General features: G+C 48.8%; 1 protein-coding gene across 1 annotated transcript in view; it reads left to right on the top strand.

Annotated features, from left to right (window-relative positions):
• The window catches only part of DENND2A (DENN domain containing 2A), a 101,408-nt gene that overhangs the window by 74,213 nt on the left and 11,412 nt on the right, over positions 1–15,783 (top strand). The window contains exons 13-14 of the mRNA XM_080818210.1: positions 3,607–3,747; positions 5,133–5,281. Coding sequence (XP_080674336.1) covers positions 3,607–3,747; positions 5,133–5,281 — 290 coding nt within the window. The remainder of the gene's footprint in view (positions 1–3,606; positions 3,748–5,132; positions 5,282–15,783) is intronic.

The following is a 15,783-nucleotide window of genomic DNA, read 5'->3' as shown; positions in this document are numbered from 1 at the left end:
AGGAAAGGAAGGAAGGAAGGAGGGAGGGAGGGAAGGGGAATCCTCTTCAAGAAGAACAGCTTTAGAATCTCTGAAGAATCTCTGAAGAAAAGTATCCCATTAAATATCACTACAGTCATGCCGTGTAACAAGCCACAGTGGCTTAAAGCACCAGTCATTTATTCTTAGAGACGTGTAGGTCAGCTGGGGCTTGGCTTGGCTCTTTTCCACTGGGCTCACTCCTGCCTTGTGGGTAGGCTGGGAGTTGGCTGATCCAGACTGCCCGATCTCTACTATCGGAGGCCAGTCTAGAGTTGGGGCTCGTCCACATGTCTGTCAGCCTCCTTAGACAGTGAGCTGGCCCAGGCGTGCAGTTCTTGTGGCTGAGGCAGAGGCCCAGGATGGCAACCAGAAATACATGAGACAGGCCTCCTAAGGCCCAGGCTTAGAACTGGTGCACTGTCACTTCTGCCTCAGTGTCCCTCATCCTTTCTTTATTAGCCCCTAACCAGGCTTTTAAGACATTTTTCCCTGAATTGCCTCCCCACCGCCATAAGACTCTTTCTAATTTTTTGTTACATTATTTTTTTATTGTGCTAAAATAAACATAAGTTACTATTTTAGCCATTTTAAAAATATTTTATTTTTAACTAATCTCTACACCCAACTTGGGGCTCGAACTCACAACCCCGAGATCAAGCATCACATACTATACTGACTGAGCCGGCCAACTGCCCCTACTGTAGCCATTTTTAAGTGTACAGTTGATTAGCATTATGTTCATTCACATTGTGTGCAACTGTCACCGTCATCCATCTCCAGAATTGTTTGATATCCCTGAATCAAAACTCTGCACCCATTAAACACTAATTCCCCGTTCCCTTCTTTCCCTAGCCCTGGCAACCACCATTTTACGTTCTGTCTCTATGAATCTCATTACTGCAGGATCTCATGTAAATGGAATCATATATTTATCCTTTTGTCACTGGCTCATATCACTTAGCATATGTCTTCAAGGTTCATCCATATTGGAGCATATGTCAGAATTTCCTTCCTTTTTAAGGCTGAATAACAGTCTGTTATTTGTAGGTATCACATTTTCTATTCTGTTTATCTGTAGATGGACATTTGTGTTGTTTCTGCATTTTAGTTATCATGAATTTTGCTGCTATGAACATGGCTATTCAGATATCGGAGTTCCTGCTTTCAAATCTCTGAGCTATGTACCCATATATGTGGAGTTACTGGATCACGGGAATTCTAGGTTTTTTTGAGGAACTACTATACATAAAATCTTTTTTAATTTTAATAATAAATTTCATTTAACCCATATATCCAAAATATTATTATTTCAACATATAATCAAATAGTCATTGATATTTTACATTCTTAATTTTGTATTCTGAAATCTACTGAGGATTTTACATTTATAACACACTTCAGTTAAGACTAGCCATATTTCAAGTGTTCAGTGGCTACATGTGGTATTATTATAAATGGTGTTTTAACTTAAACTCTTTGATCTACAACTAGATTATGGAGGGTCTTGCATTTAGTTTTTTTTTTTTTTAAGATTTTATTTATTTATTTGACACACAGAGATCACAAGTAGGCAGAGAGGCAGGCAGAGAGAGAGGGGAGGAAGCAGGCTCCCCGCGGAGCAGAGAGCCCAATGTGGGGCTCGATCCCAGGACCCTGAGATCATGACCTGAGCCGAAGGCAGAGGCTTAACCCACTAAACCACCCAGGTGCCCCGCATTTAGATTTTTTAAAATAATAGTTTTATTGAGATATAGTTTGCAAACCACAAAATTTGCCCATTTAAATTCTAGGATTCAAAAAAATAAATAAGGGTCGCCTGGGTGGCTTAGTCGGTTAAGCCACTGCCTTCAGCTCAGGTCAGGATCCCAAAGTCCTGGGATCGAGTTCCGCATCAGGTTCCTTGTCCAGCAGGGAGTCTGCTTCTCTCTCTGCCTCTGCCTGCCACTCTGCCTGCTTGTGCTCTCTCTATGACAAATAAACAAATAAAATCTTAAAAAAAAAAAAACTTAAAAAATAAATAAGTAAAATCTAGGATTCGGTGGCTTTTAGCGTATCCACACAATTGTGTAATCATCTCCACATTTATAGGACATTTTTATTACCCCAGCAAGCAATGCCTTTCCCATGAGCAGTCACTTCCCAAGCCTCTTAACCATCAATCTGCTGTCCGTCTCTATGGATATGCCTATTCTGGACATTTTATCCAAATGGAATCATACAATAAGTGGCCTTTTGTGACTGGTGTCTTTGACTTAGCCTAATCTTTTCAAGGTTCATCCATGTTGTAGCATGAATCAGTATCTCATTCCTTTTTATGGCTGATTATGTCCTACATTGGAATATCACATTTTGTTTATCCATTCATCAATTGATGGACATTTTGGTTACATCCTCCTTTTGACTATTATGAATAATTCTGCTATGAACATTAGTGCACTAGTTTTGGGTTTGGGTTTTTTTTTTTTTTAAGATTTTATTTATTCGTCAGAGAGAGCGAGCACAGCAGGGGGAGCAGCAGGCAAAGGGAGAAGCAGACTCTCGGCTGAGTGGGGAGCCCAGTGTGGGACTTGATCCCAAAACCCCAGGATCATGACCTGAGCTGAAGGCAGACACTTCATAGACTGAGCCACTCAGGCATCCCATTTGGGTTTTTTTTTTTAATCATTTATTTATCCAAGAGAGAGAGTGCACGTGCACATGGGGGTGGGGCAGAGGGAGAGAGTGAGAATCTTAAGCATACTGTACGCTGGTTGTGAGCTCGCCAACATGGGGCTCGATCTCACAACACTGAGATCCTGACCTGAGCTAAAACGAAGAGTCAGATGTTTAACTGACTGCGCCACCCAGGCGCCCCAATGTACTACTTTTTGTGTGAACGTGTTTTTGTTTCTGTTGGTTCAGAAGTATAGTTGCTAAGTCATCTAGGACATTATCTTTACCCTCTGAAGGTACTGCCAGACTGCTTAGCCAAGGAGCCTCACTAGTTCACTTTCCCCCAGCAGTACATGAGGGTTTCAGTTTCTCCACCTTATCACCAACACTCGCTGTTGTCGATCTTTTGGTTACAGCCCACCTCATGGGTATGAAGTGGTTTCTCATTGTGGTTTGGGTTTGCTCTTCTCTAATGGTACTCTCAGAGAAATTGTAACTCCACAGATACACTGGAGATCTTTTTAGGTACTGTGGGCCTTTAAAGGGCTACAAACCATTATAATACCTAAGTTTTTTTCAGCACCACCCCCAAGAACCAATTTTTATCCCCCTGGGGGCAATATTGCTCCCATTGATAATGCATGTATTGGCCCAGTAAGTTACCTGGCCAAATCCAAAGTCAAGGGGGTCAAGAAATTTTACCACTTCAGTGGGAAGAAGTGCAAAGATACACGGCAAAGGAGTGGGTACATAGAGAGAAGATTTGGGGCAATAACATATGGGTTGAAAAACACTTTAAGTTTGGCCTGATGCAGACAGCAGGCCTTCCCCATAATGCTTCAGTCACGGTAGCAGGCCCATTTCATTGATAGCAGAGGGATGCCTTGGTGCCCTGACATCAGGACAGCTAAGCTGCTTTTGTGACCCTTGCAGATCTTGGATGAGGTGGAAAAACGGCGAGGCATCTCTCCTGCCCTGGTACAGCCCCTCATGAGGAGTGTCATGGAGGCCCCTTTCCCAGCACTGGGCAAAACCATCATTGTCAAGAACTTCTTGCCAGGATCAGGAACTGAAGTAAGTCATCAGATTCCTACTGTCTGCTAGAGGAGACAAAGCTCCTCCAGCTGACCAAGGGGCTGGCTTTCAGTGGGCTGTCACATCAGTGAATGTGATATCAGGCCTAGGGAAATCCACCCTAAGTCCTGTCCCTCCATTTCAGAATTCAGTCCTAGAGCTATGCCATGGCAGCAGATGGTATTTCTTTGCATGACCTTGGCCTTACAGAGTAGGGACCTGTCTGAACATCCTTAGTTTCTCTTACTAGCCCATTACACTCATAGGTTGTATTTGAAACTATATTTTTGGTCTCCATCATCTCCATAACTTCATAATGTAAAACAGATTATCTTCTGGGAAGACAAGCTTATGTACTACTTTTTATTCACCTGTCTAGGACTTCGAGGTATGTCCCTTTTCTTGTCTGGGTTGAAATTTAATGCAGGACTTTATTTTTGTCCTTCCCATTCCCTTTATATGGCTCTATGGATATCACTAGGCAGATCCCATTCAGACTTGAGTCTGTAGTTCCAAAAGCTCTTGAAAAAGCTGGTCACCTCTGGAGACAGGAGAGGGATAAGGATAGGTCTGGGGTCTTCTGGAACAGCTCAGTTTCCCAGAAGAGAGGGAAGTATTCTCCGTGTTGCTAGAGAACCCTATACTATCCTATAGCAGATGGTGGCTTGGCCATAAGGATGTTAACATGAGTGAACCCCACTACGGGGACAGCACCGGGCAGGTGCCATGCTCAGAGCAAAACACCAGTCTGTGCTCACTATGAAGGAGACAGCTATTTAAAGAGAAAAACACACACATGAGTAGTGACTCGAGATGAATTCGGGAACATTTCGACAAGTACAGAATGAGAAGATGTGCCCACCAAGCATACAAGCTGTAAGATACATCATAAGGGATTGGCATGGGGTTGGGCCTACTGAGAAATGCCTTCCAGAGGAGGTGAGTCCTGAAGCTGCTGCTTGGCTCTGCTGGTCCTTCTGCACGAGCCTACCACTCCATTCCAGCAGTTAATGTTCCCTTGTGAGGCAGAGACACTTTCCCGTGGGACTCCAAGTCATAGGACATCAGCAGTCATGGATCTCCCAGGGAGGGGGATGGTAGAAACGTGTCACTGGCAGGCAGAGGCTCCAAGCATCTGGGGCCGTGGGCCATTAATTCCGCCATCCTGCGTCCCCACCTTCCTCTGAACTTTCATCACACTTGACTGTGCGACGAAATTCGTACCAAGGGTACCTGCTCCCTCAGGCTCCCAGGATCTTTCTTTTCCCATCACTTTTGCCTTCCTCGTTTTCTTTCCCTTTTCGCCTGCGAATGGTTCAGTCCTGCTGAGGACCTCTGAGCCTGCGGCGTGACCCCGCCTCACGGCTGCTTCTGTTCCCCGGCAGGTGATTGAACTGTGCCGCCCACTGGACTCCCGGCTCGAGCACGTGGACTTTGAGTCTCTCTTCTCCTCTCTCAGCGTCCGCCACCTGCTCTGTGTTTTTGCCTCCCTTCTTCTGGAAAGGAGGGTCATCTTCATCGCAGACAAGCTCAGGTACCAGTCTTGGCCACTTCCACTCAAGCGTCTGAAGGACAGTTGGCGGCGGACTGTCTGGAGTGGGGGGCAGGTGACGGCCCGGGACTGGGGAGGCCGCCCCTCTGAGGGAAGAGAGCGGACCAGTGGGCCTCGGGGATGGGAGGTGTATAAGGCGCACCTATTCTGTCAAACCAAGGAAGCCTGCGCTTCTGTGCGCTACTTCCCTGACCCTCTGCTGTGTGCTAAAGGGCTGAGGGCGGGAGCGCAGAGCTGTACTCAGGGTTTTCCGTCTGGGCAGGGCGGGGGACACAGGAGTGAGCAGAGCCCTGGGAACCTCGCTGTCTAGGCTTACCAGAGCAGCGCGTTCTGGACACCGAGGAGGGCACTCATGCTCAGAGGAGGCCAGTTCTGGCTGAGTCCTGAGACTAAGAGCAAGTAGAAAGCACATTCCAGGCTAAAGGAGCTGTAGCTATCTAGACCAAGGCAAGGGGACAGGAGACCGAGCATGTCACCTTCAAAAACTTGTAAAGCAGTTCACTGCAGAGAGAGGAAGGAGAAGTGGGGGGCACGGAGCCAAGGTTCAAGGAGGCCTGCAGGGCCGTGTGAAACACAGATGGCTCCCCAAGGCGGCCCTTCTTCTCAGTGTTAAAATAAATGACACAGAATCACACACACCTGCTCACTGCTTGGTACGATGCCCCCCATGTCCTAATGTACACGTTCAGTGATTTGCAAAACCATGGCACAAATCAGAGAAAAGCCAGAGGAGAGGCAGATAGGGATTTGAGTGAATTCTGAACTTAAAAAAAAAAAAAAAAGGAACTCCTGGCATTTTCATCACTCCATAATACTGAGTCAGAGCCTTCTTGGCTTTGGAACTGAGGGCACAGCAGCACAGGTGGTGACCACCACTCCAGTTAGGGCTGAGACGGACCAGCCAACCAGGGAAAGCAGATGAGGCCAACCGAGGAGTCCATCTGGAAAGAAGAAATGCCAAAAACACAAAAATCGAAGAACTGCGGTTTGGAGAGAAAATACGACTCCCAAATCTGGAAAACAAAAGGGAGGAAGAAGAACCGGGGAAGAAGAATGAAAGGACAGAAGGTATGAATGTGGAGCTCATCAGGAACGTGGTAGGAAATGGAATCCAGTCCTCTCCTCCCACTCCAGCCCATCTGGTCATCTTGGTGACGCTCCTCTTTGGACAGCGGCCACTTGGCTACTCCCAGCCTGCTCCCACCCGGGTTTTGAGCGAGCTCTTCCCTGTTTCCGTCATGCTTCTTGCACTCCCGGTGCCCTGGGGTCCGCGTGCGGGAAGCAGGCCGGCTCTCCGCCTGCAGCTGGTGCTGGGCGGGGGCAGCTCTCAAAGCTCGTGGGCGCTGGGGAATTCAGGCGGGAGACTTCTAAGGTTGGGGCTCCGGAAGCGAGAGATGAGTAATAACCCTTCAGTGACCAGGGTCGGATTTCATCGAGTAGCTGTCGGTATTCCCTGGAAGCCCCGCTCTGTCCCCCGGAAGCAGGATTCTCAGCCTCCGCTGTGGGGGAGGGGAAGGGCTCTCAGGAAGGCCGAGGCAAGAAGGGAAGGCCAGCCAAGTGAGTGTGCTGCTCGCCCAGACTGGACTTGGGGCCACGCAGTCCCACGAGGACCTTGCTGCCGGGTTGAAGATGGTCGGCTCCGGAAGGTGCCGCCGGAGAAAATGTCTTCGAAGATGGGCATGGCTGGAAGGGAGCGTGCCCTCCCCAGGCTTCCCTCACCAACAAAGGAGAACACGAAGTTTCACCTACTTTTCCTGTCAAAGTACAGTGAGAGAGAAGGTGGGAACAGAACAGGTCAAAGTCAGGTGCATCCCTTAGGGCCAGCAGAGGGGATGGGTCAGGCTTAGGGTAGCAAGACTCCTGGAAGTGCTGTGACAAAGATGTCAGGGGGGACTTGCCCACGTCTCACTCCTGCCTGGGCAGATTTCTGGGTTAACAGGCTGAAGGCCTTCCCCCTGAGCTGCTCTAACAAGAGCCGAAGGAGAGCGAAGGAAGGCCATCCCCGAGAATGGAGCCTGCGCCATGGCTGCCTCAGGGGTGGTTCTCCCAGCCCCTCCGCCTGCTCTGTGGCAGCTTTCCTGAGGGGACAAGTCCCTGATGTGGTCTGATCGGAGGAACCGTGGAGTGTCTCCTTGCCCACCTTCCACAATGCCTGGTATTCTGCCCTCGGAGACAGAGTCCCTTCGAACAGCAAACCCCCATGAGAGGGGAGAGGGGGTAAAATGCCACCTGTGGCTGCTGCACGGACAGGGTCCAGAGCCAGGCCACCGTGCAGTTAACTACCGTGTGTGTGTGTGTGTGTGTGTGTGTGTGTGTCTAAAACACCTGAATTTCCTTTGTAGGGCTTTCAGACTTGCACATCCGTCCCTCATCACACAGGGCCCAGGGCCCAGGGGTACTCCCAGGAGGAGCGAGGAAGCCTCAGCGTCCTCAGCTGTGGGCCCTGGGCCTCCTCATTTATGAAACCAGGGCTTATCTGCACCGAGGCCCCTCGTCACTGCCACTTGTGACGACTTCCGTGTCACGTTGTCCTGAGAGGCAGTCAGCCCCTGCTTTTCCTATTACAAATGGCTCAAGGTGTTCTCTCTCTTACCCAGTATATTATCTTTCCGTCCAATACCCATTCCAGGCAGACCTGAAGAGGCGGACAAATAAATAAAGGCCCGTAGAGCTGAGGCAGGAAAAGAAGGACTTGAGGCATGAGCGAGCCCGATGACCGTAGCAACACGGCCACCACAAGGAACACTGGAGTGTCGCCTCGGGGCCAGGCTCGTGGAAGGGGTTGACCTGTACTCTTTCAGGCTGCTGACAACTCAGTCAGATAGCTTCTATTATTAGGAAGCTAAGAAGCACACAGAGGTTAAGTCACTTTGCTCAAGCAAAGTTTAAGTGGTTAGTGGGAGGGCTGGGACGCAGGAAGCCTGGCTCCAGAGAAAATGAGAAGGAAGGAGGAGCAGGCCTCGTGGCCTGGGGGTGGGGGTGAAGGTCAGCATCTGTGACCCCACCTACACAAGTATATAAGGAAAGTCTTTTTTAAAACATGCCATTGAGACCCCCTTTGTGCTTGGCATCAGGCTAGAATTGTGAACTAAAGAAGGTAAGACTTCTGTGCTTTCCTCCCCAGGCCCTCCCTCTCTGTGGCCTTCAGCTGGGGCCCAGTGAGGCCAGTGGGACTGGGCGACCCCACAGTCTTTCCTTGCTCTGAAATTCTCTCACTCTACGGGCCAGAGTGCTTGGGGCCTCCTGGAACCGTGCTCCTTCGAGCCTTGCCCTCCCTCTGATCCTGGCCCAGAACCTCCTAAGGGCCCTATTCCTGACCCCACCTCCTCAGGCGTCCTATGCTTTCCAGAGTGTCCCAGGGGATGACCATGTCTTGTGCCCAGTTATGCAGTGGGGGGGAGGACTGTCTAATCCCTACAGGACCCCTCTGGCTTAAATGCTCTGTGATTCTATGAACATGCTGCTAAGGGAAAGTCAGCCCCCACACCCCACCTCTCCTCATGCTCCATAGGCTCACTCCTCTCCGGCTTTATCTGGTTTGGTAGAAATCACTGGGTAGCCTGTCCCTGCTACTGAGGCCTCCCGTAGAGCAGTTCTGATCCCCGACACTTCAGAGCTGGTGTGACACCAGGTAACCGCCTGTGCCCATTTAATGCCCCTCTTAACGTTTCTAGGTTAGAGTTAAATATGCACGGTGTTGTGGGCCCTCTCCAGGATGCCCAGGCCTCTGCTCTAGACTGTGCTTAGAAGTCGGGGTGTCTCTGCCTCTCTTTTGCAGCTTACACTGTCTGCTTCTGGAGTCCTCAGTGTCGGGTCTCTCTGACCCTCCACTGTGACCCCTTCCCTGACAGGCCAACTAAGCCAGGACAGGGAAGTCCGGCTCACCTGTGAGAAAGTGACCCAGCTGGGGCTCCTCCTGGCTCAGCGACTCTAGCATGAGCCTCTTGATCTTAGGGTTGTAAGTTTGAGCTCTACCTTGGTGTAGAGATGACTTAAAAATAAAATCTTAAGAAAGAAAGAGATGGAGGGAAGGAAGGAGGGGAGGAGGCATGGGGGAAGAGAGCTAGTGATCAAAGTACAGAAAATCCACCAAGGAACATTGTGTGTGTGAAGTGGCTGAGTGAAAAGGTTAGAACCCATCTTCCCTTCTCCGGCCTGTTCTGCTCCCCGGGTATCCCTCTAGGAGGAATGTGCCTTCACCTACTGCTGCCTGGTGTACGGGCAGAGAGCCATAGGGAATTGAAGGTTCTCGGGCCAGGCCATGACAAGCTAGGGCTTGGGGGACAATGGCTGGTTGAAAGTCGTCTGACCTGGGGAAGTCTGTAAGGAGAACCTTCAGCGTAAGCCCCTGTGGGGTCCCTCATCCTTATCACCACCGGGCACAGAACTCCCCACACCACACACGATCCCATCTCCAGCCCTATTCAGCTAGAAGTGGAAGCAAGCCCCCTCATTCCTATGATTCCCCCTAATCTTTGTGAGACTACAGAACAGCACATGAGAGCAGGACACCCCACGAGCTCCGTGAGTGGCTGTGTAGCATCCCCGGGGTGGACATCAGCCTGCATTCGGCCGGTCGTCGTCGTTCTGCCATCCCCTCCCCTCCCCACACACAACGTACTTACTCTTAATTGCTAGTGAGTCTGCCCACGGCAAGAGGAAGTAGCTGGGACTCGTGGCAAATACTGAATGAGTTATAAAAGTTTTAAGTCAAGCCAAAAATCTATCAAATTTAGAATAACATTTTCGCTCCGTTTCATCTTCAGGGTGGACACTGAGTGTTTCTTAAGGCTCTGTCAAGCCCAAGTTTGACAGATGGAGAGGAGGGAATGTTGTTGTGATGGCTTGTTCTGTTGTCGTAGCAACCCAAATAAATATTTTCTTACTCTCCCCTTCTTCATTTCCCCAGTGATAAACATTTGTTTTTTAGTTTATTATAAATTTCAGTTCCCAATTTTTTTTTTAGATTATATTTATTTATTTGACAGATAACAAGTAGGCAGAGAGGCAGGCAGAGAGAGAGGGGGAAGCAGGCTCCCCGATGAGCAGAGAGCCCGATGTGGGGCTCGATCCCAGGACTCTGGGATCATGACCTGAGCCAAAGGCAGAGGCTTTAACCCACTGAGCCACCCAGGCGCCCCAGTTCCCAATGTTTTGACTAATCTACAGACCAGGCTGAATAATAGAGCCAGAGCTGGATGTAAATAGATTCGTTCAAAAATTTGAGATGGGGCAAAGTATTTAACATTTAAGAAATTTTCTTGTTATCTTTTTAGAGTACTGGAAGACTATAAGCCAAATGACTACTGGCTAATGACAAGTTAGGATTAGGTGGTCAAATCTCACTAAATACCAAAGTTTGCACCCTGGCTTTGCCCCATGGGTAGCTGCACAGGTAAGTGGCTAGGTAGCTGTGCACCTTCATCCTTTTATGTGCTCCTTTTGGTTGTTTTTTCTTTTTGATCAGTTTCTGTAAGCCTAAATGGGGACCCCTGCCCTGTCTAGAATCGGTTATACTCGGCAGTGTTTGCAGTCGCAGGAAAAGCTAGGGTTTGTGAGCTTGCCCGAGCCCCTGCAGCATCAGTGGCTGCCAGTCTTAGAGATACAGAAATTTCATTCAGCAAAAGCCTATGAAAAATACAGCTTTAGTAACCTAGTGGCATCAGTCTGATGAAATATTAAGTATCAATGACCTATTTTTGCACGTGAACACCCAGAAGATAACATTTGGAGCAAGACTCGGTGACGAGCATGACCCCAGTTGTCTTCTACGTTGAACCCATCACTAGCGAAATCTTGGACTGACGACTTATTCTGGTTCTTCCATCAGTGGTCCAGATGCTCCCAGGCTCTGCTTGCTTGTGTCGTCACCCTTCTGTGGCGCTTACTGCAGGGACGCAAACCCTGTCCCCGACTTTTATCTGTTCGTTTGTCCGATGCGACGCCACCCCTGCTCTTCTGTCCCGTCTCCACTAATGAGCCCTAGGATTATCTCCCGATGACAAGCCGTGATTCTTTTCACTTTCCAGCTGTTTCCTGTGCCTGGTTTTCTCTCTTGCATAGATTTGCAGTTTGTAAACATTAAAGCTGGAAGGAAGTTAGAAATTATCTAGTCCACTTTACTTATCTTACAGATAAGGAAGTTCAGGGCTTCTACCTGAGATCATACAGGCAGTAGCAAAGCCAGTTTTCTTGGGGCCCAGCCTATGTAATTTGTTTTTGTTTTAATTTGGCAACGTTACTTCCGGGCTTGAAAGTACAGTCCTGGAAATGCGGCAGCCAGTGCAGGGGGACAGCTGCCTCCCACTGGGTTCCTCCAGGTACCAGCCCAGACTGAAGTGTGGCTTTCATTCAGCTTCCTGGGAATGATACTCTGGGAGAGATACTTTGCTTGGGATACTAATGGACGCTGATGGGATCATTCTTCAAATTCCTGGGGAGTCTAACTCAGGAAACTCGTTGTTTACTTCTCTGGTAGCATTTTAGAGAAGGCTCTGTGTTCAGTTCTTACTGGTTCCTTGATGAATGGGAAGGTTGCTGAGCGTAGTAACTCCACACTCAGTGGCAGGGGCTGGGTAGCAACCAGAACCAAAGTGTCTTCTCCAGGACAACCTAAGTACGCACAAGTGCATCCTGATGGCTCTAGACTAATGCTTCAGCCCTCACAGAGCACTGCTAAATAGCAAAGCATTCTGGGACCTGACCCTTCTCCCCTGTGCCCATCTTGAAGCCCTGTGGCCTGGCTAACCTCCCCCCTGGGCATCACCTCCCTCCCCTGCTTTTGTACAAATCGATCACAGCTGCAGGCTGGTGTTGCTTTCCTCCACCCCCACGGTAACAAGAGCCAGCTGCGAGGGCTCTCTTCCTAGGACTTCCTCCAAAACATTGCCTCTCCTCCAACCAGCAGATGCTCAGCAAGGCTGTGCGGCGAGCTTGCTTGAAAAGTCATCCCCAGCTTCGCCCAAACCAAAGCCTGTTCTTTCCACAGTCCCAAGAGACCACCCATCCTAGCAGTGCCCCCCCGCCCCCGCCCCAGTGGAAGGCTCCTCTAGCCTTCATGAGCCTGGGACTACGATTTCATTAGCACTTGCAGCTGAGACCGAGAAAAACACAAGCTACACTCAAAATAATCCCGTCTTTTCTCCTCTGCCATTTATTTTGGGGGAAGAGTTGTCACTAACTATACTCTTTGCAAAATCTGACCTTTCCGTCTAGTGTTTCAAGAGAGAGAGGTTGGTCCCCCCCCCCACCCGCCCAGCATGCTGATGTGGGCTAGTGAGCAAGAGGAATGAGCCACTCCCCAAACTCTGCCCACCTGTTGTCGGGAGCCCCCCAGCTCCATATGTGCCTGCCTGGAGGTGCTAATGACAGCCAGGTGCGGAAACATTGGGCTCCAGATGCAACAGCACTTCAGACGATTTAAAAACAAACAAAAGCAACTTGTTAGGAGAGGTAGCAGCGGGCAGCACCTACCTACATAGTATCCGGCTGAGTTGTCGTCATTGGTCCCCGTCAAAATTGAATGCAGCTGTCCTTCAGCTCTGTGCATTCCAGGAGCGTGAATGAATTTGATCTTGCTCTCCAGAACATTCATTCACCCACTGTGTGTATCTGGCTAGCACTGGCATTGCTTATCATTTTCCCTGACCCGTTCCAACTGCCTTCCTCGTCCAGCGGCAGCCAAACGTTGTGGGGGAGGGGGCAGCCGGCGCCGCAGGGCCCCTTAGGCTTCCCCTAGGAGCCACAGGATGCTCAAGCGGCGGGCCGGGGGAGAGAACCCAGCAGCGGATTACACTTTCTCATTCCAGGGATGCGGCTGCAAGAAAGTAAAAGAGCAGAAGGCCTTTTCTTTAAGTTGAGGGGGAAAAAAAAAACATTTATTTTTCTACTGCAGTGATTGAGGAAACCACAAAGGCTTCTCACTGCGCCTCCTTGTGCCTCCATTCCTCACTCTGCGTCTCTTCCCCTCCTCCAGGCGCTTCACTGCCCACCCTGCATGCAGAAGTCAGCCTAGGCCTAGGTCTCTTTAGCTCTTAAAATTCAGAGGAGGGGGCACATGGTCAGTTCAGTTGGTAGAGCCTGCGACTCTGATCTCAGCATCGTGAGTTCAAGCCCCATGTTGGGTGTAAAGATTACCCCACCCCACCCCCCCAAAAAAAAGATTCAAAAGAAGATGAACTCCATCTCTGAGATGGCTCAAGGTCTAAAATTCTGTGGTTCTGTAACCTCTGTGGGGTCAAAAGTGCTTAAACCACAACTCTGAAAATGTGAAGGAACTCTTCAGCGTGAGCACCGCATTTTTATTCTCTGCCGGCGAGCAGATGGAAGAGGAAAGTTTCAGAGTTAGCCAAGGTGGGCCCCGCGCGACCGCTGCCACGGCCCCGGCCCACAGGAGCCATTCTTCCTCCAGCGCATGTTCAGGGCTTGGACACGTTCAGGACAAATGGGCTGTCCAAAGAGATGGGTTTCATACACGAGGCTTCCTTCAGAGGATTCTCACTGTCTCTTTTAAGGTCCATCTAGTCATTTGGGAACGAAAGCCAACATCCCAGGAAAATATGGAACGTATCAGAATTCGCCCTGAACCATCACTGTCTACCTGCCTCTAGCCTCCAGCCTCCAGTTCTCTGGTCCTGGTCCTGGTTGGCTGGAGAGCCTTTTCACTCCAGGCCCTAACCAGTGCCCTACACGTTCAGACCCAACGCACACACCACACACGGCACACAGATCACTATTTACAACTGGAACAGAATGCAGCACCCTCTCTTCTAGTCTGTTCTTTTTGTTGTTTCTAAGGCTGATCACGGCCCACTAAAATTATTTCAGGACCCAATGATGGGTGGCAAACTGTAGTCTGAAAAGAAACCTGCTGTAGGCCCATCTATCCTCATTTATATTTTAATATTCTGGTTTTCTCCCTTGTGTCCTCATAACTGCAGTACGTGAGCAGATCAACTCTGCAGACTGGTCCCACACTGACATAGGTTAGTCCTGAAATTTAAAAATTTTAGAACAAAGTAAATTCCACACGTTCAGTGATCAAGGAAGTTAAACACAAAGGGTGAGCCACTCACTAACAGTATTTACATTCCTGAGTATCCGAGAGAGAAAGGGATGCCGGAGGGAAAATGGTTCTCTGCTTTGAGAGAAGAGTCTTTGAATGAAAAGTCACCAACCTGCCAGCTGAATTCCTGCTGCTGTTCTCCTTGGGATAAGTCCTAACTCAAGTATTGTCTCGCTGTTACTCAGTAGATATAAGGAAGCTATTACAGGTAATTATAAAGAAGGTATTAGATGCCTTGTATACTTCCCTTTTATGGAGAAGATATTATGGTATTATGATAAAAACAAAGTCTTAGGGGTAACATCTTTGTCATTTTGGGGGTGATCACTTGAAAGAAAAGACTAGGACCAAATAGTGTGACATGTGTGTGCCATGCTCCTAAGAAGCATGGTGGACTCCACGGAGTGTTCAGAGAGTGATTATTTGCAAAGACACCAAACAGGAAGGTCAAGAGGCTCTTGCTGATAAATGAACAGATTCAGCATTACTTTTGTTTGGTTCAGGGGGCCCCAGATGCAGGTGGATGGAAAGGGGGCTAGTATATAATGTAAGGATATTCAGGGAGTTCCATATTCAGAGGACCTCCTTTAGCAGGTAAGTGATTTTTATCTTGGCTTTTTTTTTTTAATTGTGATAAAATATACATAACTTAAAGTTTACTATTACAATCATTTTTAAGTACACAATGCAGGGGCAGCATTAAGAACATTTACAGTGCTTGCAACTGTCAACACTATCTATTTCCAGAACTTTTTCATCATCTCAAACTGAATGTCTGTCCACTCTAGGCAACAGCTCCGCACTCTGCCTCCCCCAGCCCCTGGTCTCTCTGAATTTGCCTGTTCTAAGCCCCTCACTTGTAAGTGGAATAATCCAGGATTTGCCTTTTTCTGTCTGGCTTATTTCACTTGCTGGCCAATATCTTTTAGTTCACTTCTTCTCTCTCTAAGGAGGCCAAAGCTAGGTGATTCTGTTAAAATGGGCTCAGGAGAGTTTTATGACAGTGAGGTTGCAGGCCGACCTCAGTCTGTTCCACGTTGCAGATACTGCAGGGTTTTGGGTTTTGTTTTTTACGAACTGAAGGTTCGTGGCAACCCCGCATCAGCCAAGTTCATCAGCACTGTTTTTCCACTAGCACTTGCTCACTTCGTGGCTCTGTGTAGCATTTTGGTAATGTCTCACAGTATTTTTCATTATTATATTATGGTCATCTGTGACTGGTGATTATGATTCACTGGAAGCTCAGATGATGGTTAGCATTTTTTTTTTTAAGATTTTACTTATTTATGACAGAGAGATAGCGAGAGAGGGAACCCAGGCATGGGGAAGCTGGAGAGAGAGAAGCAAGCTCCCCGCTGAGAAGGCAGCCTGATATAGGGCTCCATCCCAGGACTCCCAGGGTGCTGGGATCATGACCTGA

The sequence above is a fragment of the Martes martes genome (assembly GCF_963455335.1).
Source record: "Martes martes genome assembly, chromosome: 11".
In the NCBI taxonomy this organism is placed as follows: domain Eukaryota; kingdom Metazoa; phylum Chordata; class Mammalia; order Carnivora; family Mustelidae; genus Martes; species Martes martes.
Note: the sequence above shows the minus strand (reverse complement) of the source record. Positions and strands in the feature narration are given on the sequence as shown.